This window comes from Stegodyphus dumicola, chromosome X1 (assembly GCF_044657685.1).
Source record: "Stegodyphus dumicola isolate Sdum_Otavi_A_Nest chromosome X1, ASM4465768v1".
Classification (NCBI taxonomy): Eukaryota; Metazoa; Arthropoda; class Arachnida; order Araneae; family Eresidae; genus Stegodyphus; species Stegodyphus dumicola.
Genome location: NC_140780.1, coordinates 252461309 through 252484465, shown reverse-complemented (window position 1 = coordinate 252484465; position 23157 = coordinate 252461309). Strand labels below are relative to the sequence as shown.

General features: G+C 31.5%; 1 protein-coding gene across 4 annotated transcripts in view; it reads right to left on the bottom strand.

Moving 5' to 3' along the window:
• The window catches only part of LOC118181362 (uncharacterized), a 193824-nt gene that overhangs the window by 95294 nt on the left and 75373 nt on the right, over positions 1-23157 (bottom strand). For all 4 annotated transcript variants that reach the window (XM_035350492.2, XM_035350493.2, XM_035350490.2 and 1 more), the window contains exons 3-5: positions 7605-7706; positions 6597-6772; positions 3670-3802 (exon numbers count right to left, since the gene is read on the bottom strand). In XM_035350492.2, the coding sequence (XP_035206383.1) occupies positions 3670-3802; positions 6597-6772; positions 7605-7706 (411 nt within the window). The remainder of the gene's footprint in view (positions 1-3669; positions 3803-6596; positions 6773-7604; positions 7707-23157) is intronic.

Sequence of the window (23157 nt, the reverse complement as noted above, 5' to 3'; positions counted from 1 at the left end):
ATATAAAAGCCTGGTTCCGTCAATGCAAAGAAAGTTTTAGCAAGGAGTTTATGACTGTTGCAGGATTCTCTTACAATAGGAAATAAAAAAAAAATTGATGAGTGAGAAATGGACCAATAATGCCATTTCAAAGCATTATGAGGAGAAAGTTTTACATCCGACATTTACGGAAGAAATTCCATTTCATTATCCCAACGACTTTCAAAAAGTTAAAATTTAACATGGCAAAGCCATAAGTTATATTTCGAAAAATAGTATTTAGTCTTTTGAAAAGAGCTTTTTCTAAGCCCAAAGGATGAACTCTGATAGTAGTGAAAGAGGAATAGAAATCAACACACCTGAAAATTTTACGAAAACTCTTTCTGTGATGCAAACTGCAATGCATTAGAACCTGTTTCCGTTAAGATGCAGATTTATAGTCCAGAAAAGAGGCTATCATATCAAACATTAAAAATTATAATCTTTACATTTTAAACATTACTTAAAAGGCCTCGAAAAACGTTCTAAAATGTGTAAACTCCCTCTAGCATAATTCTTAAAAGAGGCTGACATCGCATCTCTTTCAAGCTTTGTAATTATTACTCAAATAACACCCGCTGTGAAATATCGTAGAACTTTTAAACCTTCTCACTGCCTCCAGCTAATAAACTTCCAATTCATGAGCCGATGGCAGTTAATAATTAAATCCGCTTTTCCTTTTGTTTGAGAATTCCATTTGCGAGATTTGGCAATGGTGAGAAAAACAAAGATAAAGTAAAGTATCTGGAACATCATGAATTATTTTCTTTTTTCTGCATACTTTTGGTGGATAATTACTTGCTCAGCGTCTGCTCTGCGCTGAGAACTGGCTCAAAAAGTGTAATGTAGCTTACCAATAAAGTTTATAATAGAAAGAAAAAATTGTGACCAATTTTTAACTTGTAATTTAATGCACAAGCTTATAAAATGATTAATACCTTTTAGAGCAGACCAGAAATATAAGCCTTGCATTTACTAGAAAATACTTGTACACATTTATTTAGTTATCAATTTGTTTTATATCTGATTAGCGAAAGTTCTGAGTTAACTTGTTTTCGTTAAGAACATTTAGATGTATACTTCCTAGAAATTTCATTTCCTAGGCGAGGTGACTAGGGGCATTCATTTAGAGTCGTTTTGAGTTCAACAGGAATATCGATCGTCGAGGTATTGAGGGCAAGAACACGCTGCTGATAAATGTCAGTGAAGGAATTCCTCAAATACTCGTAGTAATGCGAACCTCTCTAAGACTTATCGGGTGCAATTACCAGCGGGTTATAAATATTCGAATCAAGTAATTCGAAATGAAATTAATATGTGAAGTGCACTTGAATCTTAAGAAATTTTTAGATTAGATTTAGAAATGCTTAAACTGAAATGAAAAATCACAAAAATGTGCAGTTTGTTTTGTGTTTTCCCTCATACGTAATTTTTTTTTTCATAGGGAAAAACAGATCAGTTGAACTTGAATTTAGCACCTCTTTTGTCTCCTCTTTGCCTTAGAACGTTTCTAGTATCTTGGGAATTAACATAAATTAACATTTAAGCTCGTTAGAACGAAACCAGAACTCTAAGTCCTCCATTTTATTTATAAGAATTATTTACTATAGTATTACAGTTTAAGCATTTTTATCCGAAATGTCTGAGACCAGAAATATTTGATTTCAGAATCTGCCGATATTTTCACATGCATAATGCATTAGAATACTTTGAAGATGAAACCCAAGTCCAGGCATGAAATTTACTTATACGCTATATGCTCGTTCTAAAAATATCCAGTATGTAATTTAATACATAGTTTCATGACTTTGTTTGCATTTAATCGTAAGGAATCAAAAGTGTCAAGATCTCACTCACCCATGATTGATTGGTGTAATCGCTAATCCTAAATTTGAGTTTTATCATGTTTACTTTATACGTTTTTCCTCAAAAATACTTAACAGTAAAAAAGAATATTTATGCACTCTCATCTAGTGAAGAAATAACTTTGTCTGTTATCTAAAAGCAGCGCAGTAGGGTTTCATTAGTCATGTGGCCGTGAATGGAAATTTGGAAGATGGGCGCAAAGAATACATTATATCTGAAGAATGCTCTTTGACATGTTGAATAAATTCCGTTATGCACCTGTGCCCTTTTTGCAGTTTATCACATTACGTCAGGTATGGAAATTTCTCTTTTTGGCGTCAATGTCGACGCTGAAAAAGTTGCATATTTTGCAGGATTTCGGATTATGAGCTTTCAGAGTATGATTTTAAGAAAATCTTAGTAGACTAAAATATCAAAAATATGTAAAATTCCTGTTTCATAAATCAATATTTTTCTTCATCTTTTTAGATTAAGATAATTTTATTAAGAAACCGTTTGAAATAATAAATTAAAAATCTTAATGTAATATTCCTTAATATCCAAATGGATAGTTTCGACCTGTCACTTTAATTCTTACATAAGCTAAATATAAAAATTAACTCTATCTTGTTAGTAAAAAATTACATTGTTAATAAAATTTACAAAAATCATAAATACATATGTGCCTTAACTCTATTTAAAATAAATCTCAAATAATGTATTTTAGAGAACGAACTGTCATAGAGTTGTCTTAAGAAAGTATTATAGAAAATGAAAATGAAATCTCAAAGAAATTAACATTTAAAAAAGAAAAAAAAATTCAAAAGGTTGCGCAAAATAAAAATGAACATTCGTAATAAAAGTACTACAAAAGTAAAAAAAAGCTGAGAATCGCATTACTTAAAAGAAAAAAAAATCTTGGGATTTCCTAACCTAGAAGAACCTTTATCGTTATAATATAATTCAAGTGTCGATGACACCGATATTTAATTTTATGTAAATTGAAGTAGTCAGACTTTATGAGACGCTTTTCGAATTAATTTCTGCTCTCATAAAGTGAGATCTTTCTGGGAGTTTTTTCATTACTATCGTCACTGCCGTTTGACTGTTCTTTGCTAGTGTCTAGACACCTCAGACAGAGGTGTTATCTAATTAGCATAGCAATATTGGCAGCGTATATACTACCAGACTGTAGTTTGAGATCTCAGATTGCATGCAATTATGGCATTATAATTGTCCTGATAAAAGCTATTAAATAGGAAATGGTTTAACGTTAAGATAAATAGAGAGTTCAGACAGGATGAGTTCACACAATTTCGAAAATATTCTTTAACATTCCATTTTAATCTTGACTTAAAAACACATTTATTTTAAGATTTTAAATTACTTTTTAGTGCATCAATAAGTTAAATTTACCTTTTATTATATTATATGTATATACGGAGAGGGAAGCTTTCTTTATTTTGCTTTTTTAGCTACTCGGCTGCAGGTGGACCACAAAAAGTGGAGAAAATTTGATAATGGTTAAAATAGGATATGAATAGCACATGAGTATGATTTCCAAGAAACGTATTCAGAGAAGATTAAAAATGCAATTAGGGTAATTTTCAAGTATAATTCCAGGTTTTTATAACACTTTCAAAACATAACGCTTATTTAAAAACAGAAATCATAAACATAAGCGGAAAATTTATGGAAATACAGAAGTCATTAAAACTGTAAGTCATATTAGTGAAGTTTCTTAGATGAAATTACTACGTTTAACTTATGTGGCTGAGTAATTAGTATTGACAATGATTGCTTTACCTGCCGGTTTAACAAGTCAACATACTCCTCTTCATCTTCGTTTAATATTTCACCCTTTTGGCTTTTTTCAAACAAAAATTGTTTTAGTGACTGAGTACCATTTGTCTTGTCAATAACGGCTTGTAGCTGATGTCTGCAAAAAAAGTAATACGTAGAAATTTTCATATGTTATTGATTAATATATTAAATTCAAACGGTAAATAAATTTTCTCAACATCGGCATATTTAATTTTCAGCATTTCGACCAACGTTTCTAAATGTTGGTAAAATCACGGGGTGGGGACAATGCCAGAAATACATCACTATTTCCATGAAAGGGGAAGATTTCTGTATGAAATAATGGAATATTTACCAGAATAAGAAATTATATGCTTGTAAACTTAATACTAAACTTCAAAAATAATGTTTGTTCATGTAAGTCAGTAATTTAAATAAAAAGCAGCAAACAAAATAAAAAAGCGCGAAATAAATATACAGCACATAAAAGGCAAACGCGTATGATCACATTTATGCAGACATAAATTAATGCTGCATTATGGTACAACGCATTATCTCTCCTTCGTGATGCTTCCGCTGTGTGACTGGAAAAACGTCCGTCTAATAGTCAGGAAGTCCAAAGTTCGTATCCCGGTTAGGGCATTTCCCATTTTTCATGTTTCCTGCGACGATAAACCTAATAAATCTACAGTGGCGCTTGAAGTAAACTGTGGTGACTCGATATACTATGGTCGTTACCTCAAGGATTTGGTGATTGAGTTTAAAAATATATTTTTTTTTAATTTAAAAGAAGGAGACTTTCCACTCACCCTTTTAAACTTTTGATCATGTATGTCGTTAACAGAATCCGCATTTTTATCTTCCCGTCAGTACCTCAACTTATCTACAGTTTCCAATGTTTGGGTAGAGATTTTGCCTCCCTTTTTCTCCTTTGTAGATTGTATCGCTTATTCTCATCGTCTCTTCTTCCATTTCCTTAGAGTATAAAATCTGATGATAATCAACTAATTTTTCTCCTCCAAAGAGCGCTATTTAGGAATCATGTTATTCACAGGCAATTTTCAGCACAACCACATAGTGTCTGAATCCCGTTGCTGAAAAGCATTTTAACAGAGGGGTACTCTGTATTTCGGTGTTTTACAGCGAAACCTTGCTCTATAAATTTGTTAGAACTGTGGACTGTCAGCACAAAATGTACTATCGTCTGCGTTTTCATCTTTTCTGTGATATGTTACTTATAATTAAAATGCGAAACTTAAGTGACCCAGCTTTTAACGCAACTGTTTGTTACATTAATTAAAAAATATGTATACAGCTTAAAACTAAGCTACTTACATTTTACAATTTAAATTTATTCTTGATATTTGTTATTGCTATTAATAAAATTAAACGCATTCATTTCACTCATAATTTTCGCCACTTTCAGTACAATGCCTTTTACATTCACATTCCAAAATTCTTTGTTGATTAAGTTGTAGAGACATTAGGTATTTTTTGGAAGCAGGCAAGATGAAAAAAGAGCAATCTCCATCGCCAGGAATCGAACCACGGACCTCTGTAATACCGTTCCAGCGTGCAGAACCACTAAACCACAAAGGCAGGTTAAGAAAGCGGGAGAAATACCTTATAAAGTAATTAGAAAATTATACTTCATAACATTCGGTGTGTGGTATGGTGTATTTAATTATGGCAAATCACACTAGAGCTATCTGCTTAAGGGGAGAGATGCCTTCGTGGAGGACTTTCTAAGGGAAACTGGTTCGTATACACGTTACAAATGGGGAAAACCATGAAACCACCCACATAACATTCGGATCCGTAACCTGAAGTTAAAACATACTTCGTAATTCTGCTTATGACCACATCTGAGGTTCTCTTTTATATGGCCTAATTCCTTTCTATCAGTTCTCATTATTTAATATAAAACAACCATTATAATATTTCGCATAATCTTTATACTATTAAACTGTATATACAAATCGTATGACTGATATTTTGCTCAAATTCCTTTTGAAGTGTAAAAGAGTCAACATGACGAGTCGCTAATTTCTTTAGATCATCATATTATATGTTTCAGCTCACTCCCAGCTTTTTTATGTGTTTTATTTCAGTTATTATAGCATCTATTGATTTTAGTTAATTATTAAGTAAAACCTCTCAATTTTAATTAACTATCTCAGCTGTCATCACTCTTTTCACGATAGTATACATAGGATTTAACCCTTTCTTCTTTTTTTCTCTTTCAAATTGGAGGGCTTCTGATGTATGATTTTATGTACCGTATTTAACGTGATTGAACTGTTGCGCATCTGAAGAATACATGAGTCTAACAATGATGAAGTGCATCAGTATGAAATGCCGTACATTTAACAGTTTAATATTGGTTGAACCCAAGGTTAAACTTTGCTTATTTATTAGATTTAAAGATGTCTTAGATGTTTAAGAGTTTAATTTGGATTCCTTCTTTTGTAAAGTATAATTCCTACTTTTGTATCCCCTTTCTTTGAACTATTTGGTGGCGATTAAATTATACATAATAATCTTGTTGCATCTTGCGAAGTTTCTCATCTTTCACGACTTAAAAAGCTTGGAAAATGACCGAATAACTTAAAATCCATGATCATAGCTAATTACGAATAAATCTTCAGTGAAACTCTTTGAAATATTTCATGAACAGTTTGGCTGTATAATACTAACGTAGGGAAAAAATTTTAACTTACTGCTTTGAGTAATATAAGTAGTTTGATACTTTCTCAAATAACTCACGATATATACATTAAATTCTGAAAACGACTAGCTACAGTGTTAAACGTGCGCGTTATTGTTTACATTCATTCAGCTATTTTATTTATCCTAGTTTTAATTTATTTAAAGAAAAAATACAGTGAATAGCTACTTTGCTAATAATTATTATTAAGCATATAACTTACAAATTTTGAGCTTGCAGATTTCCGTTTTCTTCCAGAGTTTGTAATTGTTTCTCCAACTGCTCAAGTTGCTCAGCTTTCAGCTGATAATTGTCCAAAATATGTCTTTTTTCAAATATGTGTATCTCCTTCTCCAGGTCTAAGTATTTCTGAAGCGTCTCTACTGTGATTTCTACCGGCTGAAATGTATAATTCCGTATCAGTTCTGATGCTAACTAAACAACAAAATCAGCAGGATAATAATAAACAGCAGGCTAGCCTTAAATTTTCTTTACATTTATAATTGTTAGCATTTAGTACAAAAGCTGCTTAAGGTTGGAAGCTCTTGTTCTTATGGACATTATGTTTTTAAGCAAAATATGTTATGTAATTCACGGTAATTTAATTTTTCTGAAAATCTAATAACCTAGAATTATAAAAATGCGCTCACTTTCCTAGCTCCATTATACTTTTTATAGATGCCAAATCTAAAAGAACGCAGATAATTAATATAAAGTGACTGGATCCATATTGTATTCTTAGTATTCTTAAGCATTATAATGATAGTGAACATGAAAGAAAATTTCCAGTTTTTTAATATGTTAATGGACAGCAAGGAAATAGGTAAAATAGCTTCTAAGCTTTCTCTTCGCAGTTTAATGGACAGAGATATACTCTCCTCTCAAAAATAAAGAAAATTTAAGAAGTCGCGTGTGATAGATATTCAGGCAAAAGATTGAGTACAAATTATCACACCACAGACAGATATGACCGCTTACCAACCAGCGTTCTTTGAGTATTTAAAATAGATTCTCTCGTCCTTAAATCAATATGCATCGTGCAGCAAATGCTGGATTAATTTATTCAAGATTTTTTGAAACTGTCGTAAAACCAGGCGTGACTAATTGAGAAATGACTAACAATTGTACCTTAACAATTCGTATAAGAACATATTATTCTTTCTCTTTCAAAATCATAGCTAAAATATTTAGTTTAACGCATATTTTGTCTCATTATAAATTGTAGGTTTACCTTTATCTGAGAAGCTCCCTTTTCGGGGATGACCATTCCAACATCCATACTTCCAACTTCTTGGACTCTGGGTCGAGCCTGTGGAGCACTTCCATCGTCCTTCTAAACAAATAAAGCAAAACAATCATTTTATTCGTAAAAGAAAAAAATAAAATAATGAAGATTGATCATAGGGAAAAGAAATCTCTTTGAGGAGAAAAGTGTCTTTAACAAAAATGGAGACACAAATACTTAAAATTTAAAATAAAAATACAATCTAAAACTCAATATATTAAAATGCAATTGGGATTTGAAATGATTCTTTTAACTTTGGAAATTTGGCAATATTTCCAAAGCAAATGTACAAATTGCGTATTTATATTCCTAAATTTAATGCATTTATTTAATTGTTGATTAATATCTGCTCTAGGGAAAACATCAACTTTTTATCAGGCAATAAATTGCAAATTTTATCAGAGAATGACGAAACTTAAATAAATTTCAGTTTTAATTGACTCATATATTTTATTAATAGATCTTCATTATGATTTTATTTGGGAGTATCATATTGTTTTCCGAGGATAACGAAAGACTGTGCTTATGATCTTTTATGCTCACTTCATCCCCCTTCAACCAAAATTATCCCTATATCTGTACCTTCAACCAAAATTAATATTATGTGAATGATCTTGTATATCATTCATGATTGTTATACACTATCTGTCCGAAACGCTCCGAGATAGTTTCTTCCTGAGATATAATCATAACTAGGATAAAAATGGAAAATTAATTCCTGGGTGTCATGGATCAATTGTGCAAGAGAATCACTGTGTTCGTCCGGAACAATGAAAGGAGAGGGCTTGCTTTTGCCACACGACAATGCGCTCGCTTACATGGGCGGATATATTGTGCAGTTTCCAGCGAAAAAGATGTGTGCCAGTTCTTATCACTCGACTTGGCGACGAGTGACACTTTTGTATTTTAATTCCGGAAAACATGAAAGGTCAACCTTCTCATGACGTTCCGACAGTCAAGTCATAATGACATGCATATTGAATAACATCCCAAACAAGGACTTGTCTGACATTTTCATATGGTTGTGTGAATGCTCTTGCGTTTTGTACCCAAATGCGGGGAGACTACGTAGAACGAACACCTGAAGCATTAAAACCTTAATCTTAAATTTCTCTACTTTCCTTTTAATCCAGTCTCGGAAGTTTGTTTGATAGATATTGTACATGCAGGTCAAGTGTAATATCAGTTATCGATATAGCAAATAGAACATATTATTATTGAAGTTTAACCTAGTCTTAAATATTAGTAAATGTTGTATAAAATTAGCGTATTTTATACAACATTACTGTATGAAGCACCTTCATAATTATAGCTGTATAAAAAAACTGAAAATTCTGTTCAATTTAGATTCTGTCCTAAAATTCTAACTGCATTACTTACAAGTAGATTTACTAGAGATACTATTTAGCTGTACTCTAAGGTAGCTTAAAAATTCTAACCGGCGTAACAATTCAAAAGTCGATAGCAGTAACTCAAACCTGAATAACTACAAACTTATCAGAGCTGGCAGGAAATATGTAATGTGGCCACATGGAAGTAAGAATGAAAGGAGGGGCCAACCACGCACTACGAGTGAAGCATTTCTCCTGGGCTTTCGTCTCCAGATCTCGTGTTTTTTGTTTACATATAGAAGCTCCCTTGACAGCTCTTTGATATTATTTCCACACAAGACAGTTACATACAAATCGGAAAACGGGATACTTCCGCATAAAAGAAATATTCATTGTGTGATGGATAATAGCAATTTGTATAATTTGATAACATTAACCAAAAATCACATCTTAGTTATTTTTCGATAACATATAATAGCGATTTTGATTATGAATTTGTTTTATAAAATTCTAAGCTGTTGGACTATAAAAATATATATTTTAGTAAAAATGTTATGAGTAAAAATTGAAAAAATACCTTACGGTACTTTTAAAATTATATATGTCTTTCGATATCCTTGATAGAGTATTCGCTACTTTTATTTTACGTTCCAAACACCAAAATGTTTTAACTAAAACAATTTGTTTTTGTCATCCACATGTTATTGTAACATGTACTTTTTAAAAATTTTTAGAGGAGTGGCTTAATACTTGCTCATTTTATACTCGTCATTTTATTTTTATATAACTGAAAAATAATCACTTTGGGTTTATACTTTGGGTTAACTAAAAAATAAACTTACCACCAAATGCTGCAATCCTTGTCAAATTAATGAATATACAGACAAATATGCCAATAAGTTAACTTTTCCTTGATCTGTAACCGCAGATTTGTGTAAAGTTATATACAATTTTACACAAATATGTGGAACAAAAGACAAATACGTTTGGGAATTCGGCGGAAGTACCATGGGCGGTCAAGATGATGTGACCATGTGAACGTGCCACATCATCAAGACAGCTTATTAAGAATTTGAAAACAGGGGGCTCGACGGAGGTGAAAACATTTGTGTATCCTGCCAAAGGAAGGCCGATTATGATCTGATGACAATGTAATTATTATTTATTAATATTATCAGAGAGTTATTAACTGGGTAGAAAATGTCTAAAAGAAGTATTGAGTGCTCTGCCAAAATATATTTACTAGAAAATTTGAATTTGATAATGAATGTATCCTAAAACGTGTTTTAAGTCAAAAGTTTGAAACTTGATGGCTAAATGTGAATATAAAATTATGCATGTTAAAATATTTGTCATTAGGCACATAGGTAAGGTTAGGTTTTTATTTTAAATAGAGTAATGCATGCAAGGACTGTCTGCCTAAAGGTAGAGATGCTATCGTGGGGGGCATTTCGAAGAAAAACTGACCTTTGAGTATGTATTAAAAATTATGCATGTAATTTTCATTCAAATTATATTTATACATCTTTCTTATGTAAAAATTTCTGGTTTATGCTAAATTATTATAAATTACCTTACTCGAAAAATATAGTAAATGTACAGGAATTAAAAATATGCACACACCGAAAATGAAAAATATGAAATATGTTTGCATATGCTTTCAAAAAGAATGTATCTGCCTTTAACAAAATACATAAATATTTATTAAATTGTTTATAAATGTATTCGGAAATGAAAGATTTATTCATTCAGAAACTCCTGTGAAAGTTACTGTGTAGAAATCTGGTTATTAAATATATCTAAATTTATGATGATTATAAATATTATCTAAATATATAATAATCTCAACATTTAATTGTAAACATAAATTAAATTATTTTGACAAATACATTTATAAAACTATTTAAGCAAGAATATTCGTACTGGAAAGCAATCTGTTAAAAGTTATTGTAAAACAAATTCTGTGAGATGTGTACTTAAGGAAGTAGTTAAAAAGAGTTTTAGAATATGTATTGTTGAAATTAAGGGTAAAAATAATCTGATAAGTATTAAAGAACCATTTCCTTACATTTTTTAATGACTCACATACAAGTTTTAAATAATATTTTTTAAAAATCCTTTTTTTATTCCTTTTCAGAAGTATTCATAGAAAGTTAAGTACATGGAAATTAGTACCAATATTTAACATATTTTACTATTAAAATAAAAGGTGCTCTATTTTGAAATGAACCGAATAGATTATTAATTATAAATCGACTCAGAATTTCGATTTAAAAGATGCCTCAGAAACTAAAAAATCATTTCGGATTTGAGAAAGTATTTTAGGAAGAAACTCTGTAAATAGAAAAGAAATAATGCGTAAATTTAATATTAAAAATACAATAAACGTTGACTTTAATTTTTGTAATCCTTAACCGAATAAAACTGAATTACCTTAATTTTTTTCTAATGTAATTAACGAAAACTTGTGAAAATATTTCATTCAAATTAAACTATTCTGAGAAAACTGTTCTAGGACAAGTATAGCATTTCATTCCATTCAGAATGAGATGTTGTTTAAAAATGTATTCTGTTTACATAATTAGGACTCTGAAATATTGTAGAAAAAGAAGTATAGATTATACCTATATTTACGACCTAACTACAAAATGTTTACATCCGATCGTGTCAAAACCCATTGATCTTAATGGTAAATCACTGAATGTTTTAGTCTCCACGAGAGGATCTACAGTGCTTCAAAGCAGTGTACGAGGAAAACCAGTTAGAGCCTCTCCTCTTACTTCCTACCTCCATTCGTGGCAACGAGGGGCAGAAACGCGTTTTGTTGCTCAATCCAAAAATGTCAGCTTACATATTGTCTAACGTAATTTACATTCTGGTGAAGAAACGAAAAAAAGAAGTTTTCGTAAAGTCTGAATATAACTGAGTAATCTAAATAATAATTATTACATCCTTTATGCATTTTAATTACACTTAAACAAAAATAATTAATTTTTAAAGAAGAAAATACTTATTCTCTGAAAGTTTTTAATTACTTTAAAGCTTTTCAGTTTGTTCTCTTTTTTAAAAAATTTTTAAGTTGGTTAAACATGTTAGTTGTACCTTATTTCTTTTCCTTTTACAGGCTCAAAGTTACACATAAATTGTAAATTTCTTATTTTCATTCAGGTCTGCATTTAACCCAAAAAAGTATTCAGGAGAAATTTTCGATAGAATATGTAATATTGCATTTTTAATGAATTTTTTATATTAAATAACAGTATTGAATTATTCATCATGTTAACCCTAAGGGTATGTCTTGCTTCGCATCATACGTTCAAATATATTCATAGAAATGCAAGATATTTGCAGCTACCGAATACCCAGCATGAAACGCTCATTAAAACTTCGTACGTTTCCGCACAAAGGATGCGAATAATGAGGAAGTTAGACGATTTAATGTAAATCACTAGACACTCATTATTTTGCAGGAAGTTCACCGTTCTCGCACTACCATTAGTCATGAAACTGGATTTGTTGTGAAGTTTCAGTACACTTTTTATACGAAATCCGTTTGAAATATTAAAATGAAATCCATCTAAAATACTGCATTTGTGAACATTGAAATATTTCTTAAATATGCTACTGAGGATATTTTCACCAATTTAAACGTACTAAAATAAAAAAAAAATTGGAATAAAATAGTAAAATAATTACAGTGCAGTAAGATTGTAAAATAATAAAGATGAAATAAAATATGTTCTGGGAAATGCCTTTGACCATCATGCCAATTGAAGAAAAACTAAGCGCATCGTTTTCAAATTGCAAACATTGTATTCATTTTCAAATACTAAATCATTCAAAGCAACAACTTTATTGAATATAATCAAATTAACTTATTAAAACAAAAAAATACGAATGTGAAATAGATTTTACAAAATTTGCACGATCAGCTACTACAAAACGCAAGATATTCATTCAAGTTAACCGTTTTCGAGCATGAAGAAACCGGATTTAAAAAAATATATACAATTACCAGTACGGAAGGAGAAGTGAGATTTCATGAAAATCTGTTATTTTCCAAACCACACGTAAACTAGCTTGTGGTTTTAATTGAACATTTGTTATCAAATGTCATTTTCAGTAAATAAATATATCAAATATTCTCTATATAAATTTATTTTTACGTTCATAATAAACCCATTTAAACACAAAAAACTAATAATATCGAATTATGTGATCAAAAGTATTGATTTAATGTCATTAAAAGGTGTGAGGATTAGGATTATTTAGCTAGCACTTAGCACTGTTTACCTAAGGAAAGATATTTTAAGAGCGAAATGGCTCATATTAAACGACAAATTTATGTTTACGGTATAAGATTTGTAAATGAAATGCAAAGTGAGAGAACAGTATCCCAACTTGAAATCATACAGCTGTGAATTTTATAATGGTGTTGGTGTATTTGATTATGGCAAAGCACTCGAGGCTTATCTGTCTAAGGGGAAGGTGCATTCTATACCTCCCGTGGTACCGTCCACCATCTCACGCCGCTTGTCTGAGGCGCGGTTATGCTTACAGAGAACTTTAACCCTTTCCAGCACGCTACCTTTTAAAGTCGGAGTTTTGATAAAAAAAAAAGTAGGCAGTCTAATTAGGCCTAGAGGAGTACACAAGTAAAATTTTGTGAAGATAGCACTTATCGTTTTAATTTTGTGGGTGTGCCTAAAGTGGCCCACTGATTGAATAGAGCTTTCAAAAGAGTGCTGAAACGATCATTGTTGTCAATGAACTGACCGATGAGATGCGGAGAAACAAAGAATACAGACTCTCAGTTATCCTAGATATTCGGTGAGCCCGGTCTGGGCACACCTAGGGTTCGCCGTTTGATTTTAGCCAAGATTTCAAGGTAAAAATTTAAAACTAATATAGAATGAGGAGATTAGCATACAGCCGAAAAAATAACATAGAAATTCATTTTCAAACAATTCCTTTTATACCCTAAAAAAATCTGGAAGTTTTCTTTGAAAAATGAGGGTCTTAAGAAACTAAATGTGGCTAAAATATATGGACTGGTTTGTGTTGAGCTGCGATCTACTATAAATAAAGAAGGTTCAGAGTAACCTATAAATCCTTTTTCATTCAATTTTTCTGTGCGTACAGAAGGAAATTTTTAGGTGTGTACAGACCGAACACACTGTACCGCAAAGGGTTATGACGTTTGCCTTTGACCTCACAACATCGGCGGAATCTTCTGGAGTCGTCTATCGCAGCCGATCATCATGGTTGCCATCAGACTGGCATCGTATAGTTTTCAGTGATGAATCCCGCTTCACTCTTGAAGCAGATGACCACAGTGTTCGTGTCTGGAGAGGATGGGGCCAGCGGTTCTAATCAGCCTTTGTTTTACAAAGGCATACAGCCATAATCCCTGATATGATGGTGTGGAGCGCTATTTCTTATGACAGCAGGTCATCTATAGTCATTATCCGTACATCTTTAACAGCTCAACGATATGTTGATAAAATCCTGTGGCCGGTTGCATTACCTTCCATGGCACGTCATCCTGGGGCCATTTTCCAACAAGATAATGTCAGGCAACATACCGCTCGCATATCTCTGGACTATCTCCGTGCGGTTGATACTCTTAATTGGCCAGCAAGGTCACCAGATCCACCAGTCGAGCATGTCTGGGGCATGGTAGGCCGCCATATTCGGGCTGCCACAAAATATCGCAAATCTGGAGCACAACTGATGAATGCCTGGCCGAATGTGTCGCAGGATGACATTAGGAACCTCTACCACTTCTTGCCTCGATGAATTCAAGCACACATTGCCGCCAGAGGCGGTTCGACCAACTACTAATTTGAACACTCAATGGGTGAATGTGAGCCGTGAACAGGTACTATGACCTTGATTGCTTAATAATTTTATTATCTGTGTATGAACTATACACATATACAATTTCATCAAAAACAACCACTTCCTTCATAGTGCTTCGATTTTTTTTGCAAAAAAGTGTATTTCTGCGTTTTAATATCCGCCTTTTTCATAAACTTATGTAGAACGAATCCCTCTTCACAAGGACTTTTCACAGAAGAAGGAATAAAAAACCCAGCAATAAAAATGCATACCAGTTTATATTATTTATTTTATTCAAGTTTTATACCAGGAATCTTCAACTACATAAATAGGAAGAGATTTAAATAAAAAATTACAGACTATTTCTTACGAGTCAAACAAAATTATAATGTGATACTTATTAAACAAATAAGTAGACTTTAAATGTTTCTTTTAATGTCACCATATCTTAATGCTGGATTAGTTTCATTATTTTTAAATAACTTCCTTTGAAAGGAAAGTTTTATTCTCAAATATATATTTTGAATTCATTTGAGTATTTTACCCGAAGAAACTTATATTTTGATAGTTCCTGTGTTCGTCAGAGAAACGGAAATGAAAAAAAAAAAAAAAAAAAAAAAAAAAAAAAAAAAAAAACCCCTCTAACATGCACTGAAGGTAATTCTTTTAATATATTCTGCTAGAATTTATCTTTCTGTGATAATGTAATTAGCCAATGAGATCACATATCCGGAGCCTACGAATGATATGCCTAATACGGTCTTTTAATAAAAGTGTGCAAGCTTATTGTTTAAAATACATTTTAATGATTTCATCAATGAAAATACTTTTCTCATAGTTACAAGACTTATGAACTGACTGATCCTTTTCTGTTGCATATAAGGTTTCACAAAGCAATTTAAAATTATGCATCGTTAATTTAAATATTAAAATTAGGGAGTGGAGATTGCGCCTGACTTGATATTCTTTTAATTTCATAATAAATCTAATCGTTTAAAAATTTAATGACTTTTATATTGATAATGATGACAAGTGAAATACATCTGCCTGCAATCACAAGAACATCAGTATGGCTACATCCCAGTATACTTTTCAAAATCTTATATAAAATGTAGGCTTAGTTTCTCCTGTAGTTCGTTTTGACATTACAAAGCATTTATTGTGAAATGTAATGAATTTTGCATTTGTGTAAACTTATGATGCTGAGATTTATCATGATTTTTGGGATATGAAACAAAAATATTAGATTTTGGAAATATGTGTATAATAAACATAAAGCATAAACAGACTTTAAAACGTAATTATCAGAAAACAGAGACTTATTTATTTCATCAATGATGGAGTTAAAGCATATGAAAATTCACTAATTTATACAATAGTATTAAAATCCTTCAAAAGTTATCTGACTTCTTTAAAGAAATGCTAAATTCTCAGGATCCCATTTTAGATCACATCAGAGATACCAATGAAAATGTTGCAGACCGGAAAATACGTAAATTTTAGAACAGTTTTCCTATTTTGGTGGACGCAACACAGTTTAACTTCTCAATTGCTGATATTAAAATGAAATGGAAAACGCCTACTGATCTCTTGTCAAAATGAATATGATGTAGAATATGTTGATCCTGTTGTTCAGTTAAGTATTCTTGCATAAAAGATTCACGAACACCATTTTAAAATGAAACAAGAACTCAGTCTATTTAAATTGTTGCAACTATTTAACGCATCTATCGAATCGATACTCGCAGTTCTATTTTTGGCTCAATTAATTCTATAAACGGAGACAGATCTTTCTATACAGAAGATCCGCTCACACAAAAAGACGTTTTCGCTCCTTTCTTCACAAGGGTTTTCTAAACAATTTCCTTTTCTAATAAAATTTATGAGAATATGTATTTTGAGATTCAGATCGTGAAGAAAACTGATCTCGTAGATATATCAATCAATATGCAGAACTCAGACAATACTTTTTATTATCCGTACTTACCTCTAACTGTGCCTAATCATGATATTCATACATGTATTTTAATGCAGGACCCAATCAACACAAAAGTACACTTAAATGTGGTTAACGTTTTGGCTATTAACGTAATTTATTATTGCATTAAGTGTAGAATTGACTAGACATATCTTTATCTTTGAATCTTCCGAATTTTTATTCTCCCATTGAGTGCAAATTTATTAATTAATATAATTCATGTCACATTCATAGAAATATTTAATGGAACAAAATAGCCAAAGTCAAGTAATGTAAATTATATCTGCTTCATTTTTTAAAAGCATCCGAATGGTTAAGAATGAAAATTAGTATTATTAAAACTCTCTTATTACTAACAATATGTAACTTTTTGTACATACGTATTATCTAAAGTAATGAGGAAGTCTCTAATTTCTAAGGAAATCTGCATTATAACATTTATGCCTTAAGAATTTTTTTTCAATTTTGCATAAAATTTCAGGTAACTCCAATGGAATTTCTGAAAATGTAGAGTACTGAGCAGGGTTATGAATGAAGTGTATTCTTCTTATTATCGTTTTAAAAGGGAAAAAAAACGCACAAAACTTTACAAAGAAAGTAATGGTTTCAAAACTGACGCATTTTTATGAGGATAAGCGCTAAAGGGTAGAAAATAATTAGGAAAGACAACACATTTAAAAGTTACGATCTAAATTACCTGATTTATAGTTTCAGTAAGACATCGTTACTAATTCAATACATTTGAAGTACGATGGAAATCGTATCACGATTTGAAATAATCAGTGGAATATTTGGCCCTAATGCTTTACGTCCTATGTCCCCAAATATAGTTTGAAGCCCTGACATTCATTTTGAAAGCTAGTTCACTACTTTCTATAGGTATTACTATTACTGTTTTGTAATATTTGAATTATTGTAAAAAACATTGAAATAGATGGGTGGTAGACTTGAATTACAATATGATTACCCAAATTATTCCACCCATATTTTCGAAATTCTTCTACTTTATTACATAAATTTCAATTCACATATCAAACTAAAACTCGAAGACACAGATGTACTCATTGTACTTATTATCAGCTTTTATTTATTTAATCAAGGTGTTTGTCGCTATGGTAAAAAAATTTGCTATCGACTTTTTAAGCTACTTTTTCATAAGCTATCGAATTCAAATTCTGTACACACTCTCTTTGTGAATGATAATACAATGTGGCGAAGTATGTTTTTCAAAATACGATTTAGAACTTTTTTAATTTATTGTTGAAACGAATTTTCGCGCATATCATCGTCAAACTGAAATTTCACACATTTAATGTTTTGATCATTGAACAAAACGGAATATTTAAAATGAAATATGTATGAACCTAATTTCTGATAGCTTGGCAAATTTTCGAAAATCTCTTGGTTTTACTTATTTATTTATTTTTGACTATTTAATGTCTATAAGTTTAAAATTTCAGCATCTAAAAATGCATAGTTACAAAGGCGATTTTAAAGAAATTTTTAAAGCTAGCCGCACATTTATAAATTTCTATTTAACTCGCTCATGGTGTTTGTCACTATAAAAAAAACTTTGGAATCCTTTTTGAAACTATTCCCTCATTAGCTATCGAGTTCAAATTTTGTACACACGCTCATTGTGGATGATAGTATGACGCAGTGCAGTATTTACTTCAAAATTTCATTTAGAGTTTTTAAAATTTACTGTTGAAACGATTTTTCGTACATATCCTTGTTTAATGAACAAACTATAACTCTCAGAATTTTATTGTTTTCCACCATCAACTAGGGAAGAGAAAAATTAAGTAAAATGTATAAGTGATTTTAAGATAGTTCTGATTTTTTTTCGGGGGGGGGCATCGCTGGAGTTTTTCAAACATTTGATGTAACAATTTTTGGAAATACAAGAGCTTTGAAAAATTGTTTTTCAATTAAACCTTTTTATTGATAGCCTGTCATTGAACCTAAAAAAGATGAAAATAATTTTATTTTATAAACAGAGTTTTTAAGTAAAAATCATAAAAACTTACTAATAAGCTAAAAATATAATATCACATAATTTAATGAGAGCAAGAGATTAAATGATTCTCTCTACAAAATTCCTCTACGATTTTATATTGCAAATAATAAAAGCATGGGCGTCTAAATAACAAAATCGCAATAATCTAATTGCATTATCAAATATTATAAACCATTATATTTATAAATTTTTCAAGGGCAATCCACGTTTTTGTCATTCTCTATGAAATTGTAGATGAATTTAGTAAAGAGAATTATTTAATATCTCTTCCCATTAAATTAATATATGATAAATTATTCCCCCCTTTTATTTCATTAATGAGTTTGTGAGTTTTAAATAAAAGTTTATTTTATTTTTTTATTTATCGCTATTCGAATTCATCATTCTTTATTAGGACAAACATTCTAACATTCACCTTGTACCTTATCCTCTACATGCGCGTTCTTCATTGTTGTATACTGGTTTGGATGAAAGAGTTGTGAGTGAGGACAACATGTTGATAGCGTTAAGATTTGTTTATATTAAATGATGTTCATTACAAGAGCAGGAATAGTTTTCATTTTCAAGCACTTGTTTAACATGTCATGCAATGATGTAGAGTTCGCAATTTATAGTATTATATTTTCTTCAGAATAGGATGTGACAAACATGAGGTTTGTATTAGAGAACTTCCTGTTTCTCTTGAGAACGAATAGCAGAGTCCGCTGCAATGGCTAGTGAAAGTGATCAAGGAAAGACAGGTTAAGGACACCCCCCCCCTTGGAGGGATAACTGTTACTGATCGGGTAAGAGAAACGGAAACGTTAGATATTGTCCGAAAAATGCCGAGGTAGTAAGAAGCATCAAGTGTCGGAAAAGCTGCTGTGTTTCCCCTTCTGTAATAATGCTGTAATGTTACGCTTTAATTAAGCAAGAAAGCCTATGTTAATTTTTAAAATAAATATACATATTAAAAAAAAAAGACAACTGGTCTAAGTTTCTCCATAGCGGAAGTTCGGGGACGTTACAGAGATGAAAGTTTGCCCAGTTAACATTGTTGCAGCGTACTTTACGATATCTTATTCAAACTGCAAGTAAATCAATAAAAAAGCAGTAGGTAACTCTTATTTGACTTTACGTTCTTGGTTAATAATCCATCACAATTATTTAATTTTTACAAAATATTCACAATACGAAACAGAAGTATAAAATCGTTTGAAATTTTCGGTTTCAATTTCTAAGTATGAAAATAAAAAAATCATTAAATGATTCATATTTGAAGCCAATACAATTAAAATCACAAATTAAGGTCTTAATTTTATCATTTAAAATCTGTACCAGCTGCATACAGCAGGACGTAGAAAATTTGATTTTTACCAACAGTTATTACGGAAACATTTCACTTATATATCGAATAGAACAAATTATAATTTATGCAAAATACTCAACAAATTTTGCATTTCGGATTGAAATCTTAATTTTCAGTCATTAAAAAGTTAAAACAATTTTGCTACTTTAGACAGCAAATGCTGATTAAACGAAGTAAAGTGATTGTATGCCAACTATTTTATCTAAAATTTTGTCTGATCACATATTCTTCTCATAACGCGGATGTCTTTATGGAGGACTTTCTAAGGAAACTGTCTCATATTCACGATGCGCATGGAGAGATCCACGATAAACTGATCCCGGTGATCGAGCAACCAATCCACATACCTGTGGACCTCATTCGAAACTTGCAACCATACAAAGCAGCTGTATCCATTCTAAGTTGAAAAGCGTTTTGACTTAAAGCCGTGGTAAAAATTCTGTCTGATAATTAAATGGTCCTCAGCAGCTAGGAGGGCTACATATACTTATACTGCCGACAACTCATGTTTTGATGCAAGAAATTTCTCTGTTTATTACAAGAAAATATTTGGTTCTTTTTTAGTCAAAAACAGAATTTTAGAAACTTTAAAATAGAACATGCTTAAAAGTTATGATGGACTGAATATATATTTATTAACTCTGTACGCCTCGTTTACAGATAATATTTTGAATCAGGTTCAAGAAACTGCGTACAACAATAATCCACATCATTTTTTAATAATAAGAGTAAATCAGCAAGTTGAATCAAAAATGAGAAATGAGAAAAAGTCCAAAAATGAGAACAAAGAATTACTGATCTAATCAATCCATCATCATTTTTACTGTATAATCCATCATGACTAATTATGCCGAAAAACATCTAATATTCAATTTTTGATAAATAAATAAAAAGGTATTTCGTTTTGTAGTAAGTAAGACATTTTTTTTAGTTTAAACATATGAGTTACCGGCAACACAAGGACATGTATCTCACCCTAGCTCTTGACGACATTTTCATATCAAATAGAATTTTCAACCCAGCTCCAACTCAGAACATTTACCAGCCTACGCATGGCCTACACAGGCTACTGATCACTGGCTGTAAAATCTGGGTACAGCCAGTAATCAGGGTGTAAAATCTGTGGACCGATTGCTCATTCAACCAAGAGTAAAGTGTCGAACAGCTCTCCGTGAGTAATATGCATAAGAAGCCATCTCCTTAGAATACAGTCCACAAAAGGTATGGCCCATTGTCCTCGTGTACCACAGTAGTTTATTTAATCAAACTCATTATAATAGCTGTCTACTTGTCTAAAAAATGTCTCTGCAAGAGACATAGTTGTTTGAGCTTTTCCCATTTTTAGAGTTAACACCACGTAAGGCGAGAAATGTTCCTGAACGGCTGTCGTAGGAAGCATATTATTCAGAACAACTTCTTCCTACCGTGAAGCGTAATGATTAATCTCAAATGATTTAGGCTGCAGCGTCTGGTATCCATTAAATTAGTTTATTTCTCTAATTAGATTCTTAATTGACATGGCCCACCAGCCGGCCGAGAGGTAAAATCGCTGAACACTGGTAGTTCGATCCCAGGTTCGAATCCCGCGAACGGGGTGGCTGCATGGGCGTTTTCGTGGTTTTTACTATGTGTAACGTGTATACGAGCCAGTTTCCCTTAGAAAGTTCTCCACGAAGGTATCTCTCCCCTTAGGCAGATAGCCCTAGTGTACTTTGCCATGCTCACAATACACACCATGTTTAACTGACATGATTACATGACGATGTTAAATTAAGTACACCCATGGTGTTTTCCAATGTGCCAGTGTATGGTGCTGTCATTCTGTCAGACAAGTCGCGTATTATCCGAAGATCATAAACATGAAATTAGTGATATCTAGTCATCTCGTTCAAATATCACTAAATTCTTACCGCTAGTTTCAGAATCAGAGAAATATTTCCTCTTCTTAACATTACTCAAGTATTTCATTAAAGAATGGTTATACAATACTATTATTCAATTATTTTTACTGTCACTAGCTTAATATTTATTGTTACTGAAGACTCATTCAGACAACTCAAGATGTTCCTTTGCCCTGTAGCTTGTAAAATCTAATCAAGAAAAACGATGGCCGCCTTTATACTAATTAATATCACAAAATTCAGAGTTTTTGTTATTTTTAAATGTCCTATGTTGCGTTACCCAAAGAAAATTTCTTTAAATTAGTAAAGTTAAAAGCAATCACTTCGATTTTTGTAATAATTATTTCAATTATTTCTTATTAATAAACAACTATCACCTTAAATACCTCACTTCTAAAAATTAAGAACTGTGCATTTATGATAAATTGCCAAAACAAATTATGATAAATTACCAATTTATGATAAATTACGACGCGATCAGCTTTAAACATAGGGCCATTAACTAATGAAACAACACGTTGTAAGGATCTTAAGTTTTACTAACGTTTATTTTATTTTAAATCTTTACTATCACTTCTTATTTTCTACTTCCGGCCAGAATTATAAGCGTGAAGGAGTTTATGCAAAGTTGTCTGGCGAACGCCAAGTATTTAAGTGTGGCCTTTTTGCCAAGCAGAAGAGAGGAAGCCGTGAGTTCGAAGCAGGCCGCTTACCTTAGAAGTTACGCAGTTGCTACTTTGCCTTCCAGGCCAGAGGTTTTAATCCTCTTGATAAATTAAACGTATTGTAGTGTTCACAGTCTCTGTGCTACATACGCTTCCTGTTATTATAAGGCCAATCTTATTTTAAAGTTAAATTAGAGTTTAGTTTTATTTTGATATCTTTTAAGTTAGACCCCGAGTGGAGGGTCATTGTATTCCGAAGTACGGAAGTCATTGTATATAAAGAAAAAAAATAAAGGGTTTTGTATACCCTTCGTCTGTATCCTGTCTACTTACTACAATTAGTGAACATAGCTTTAGTAAGCTCTCTGTTCTAGTCAGGTCATTGTATGTTTCCGAAGAAGGTTAGAAGAAACAT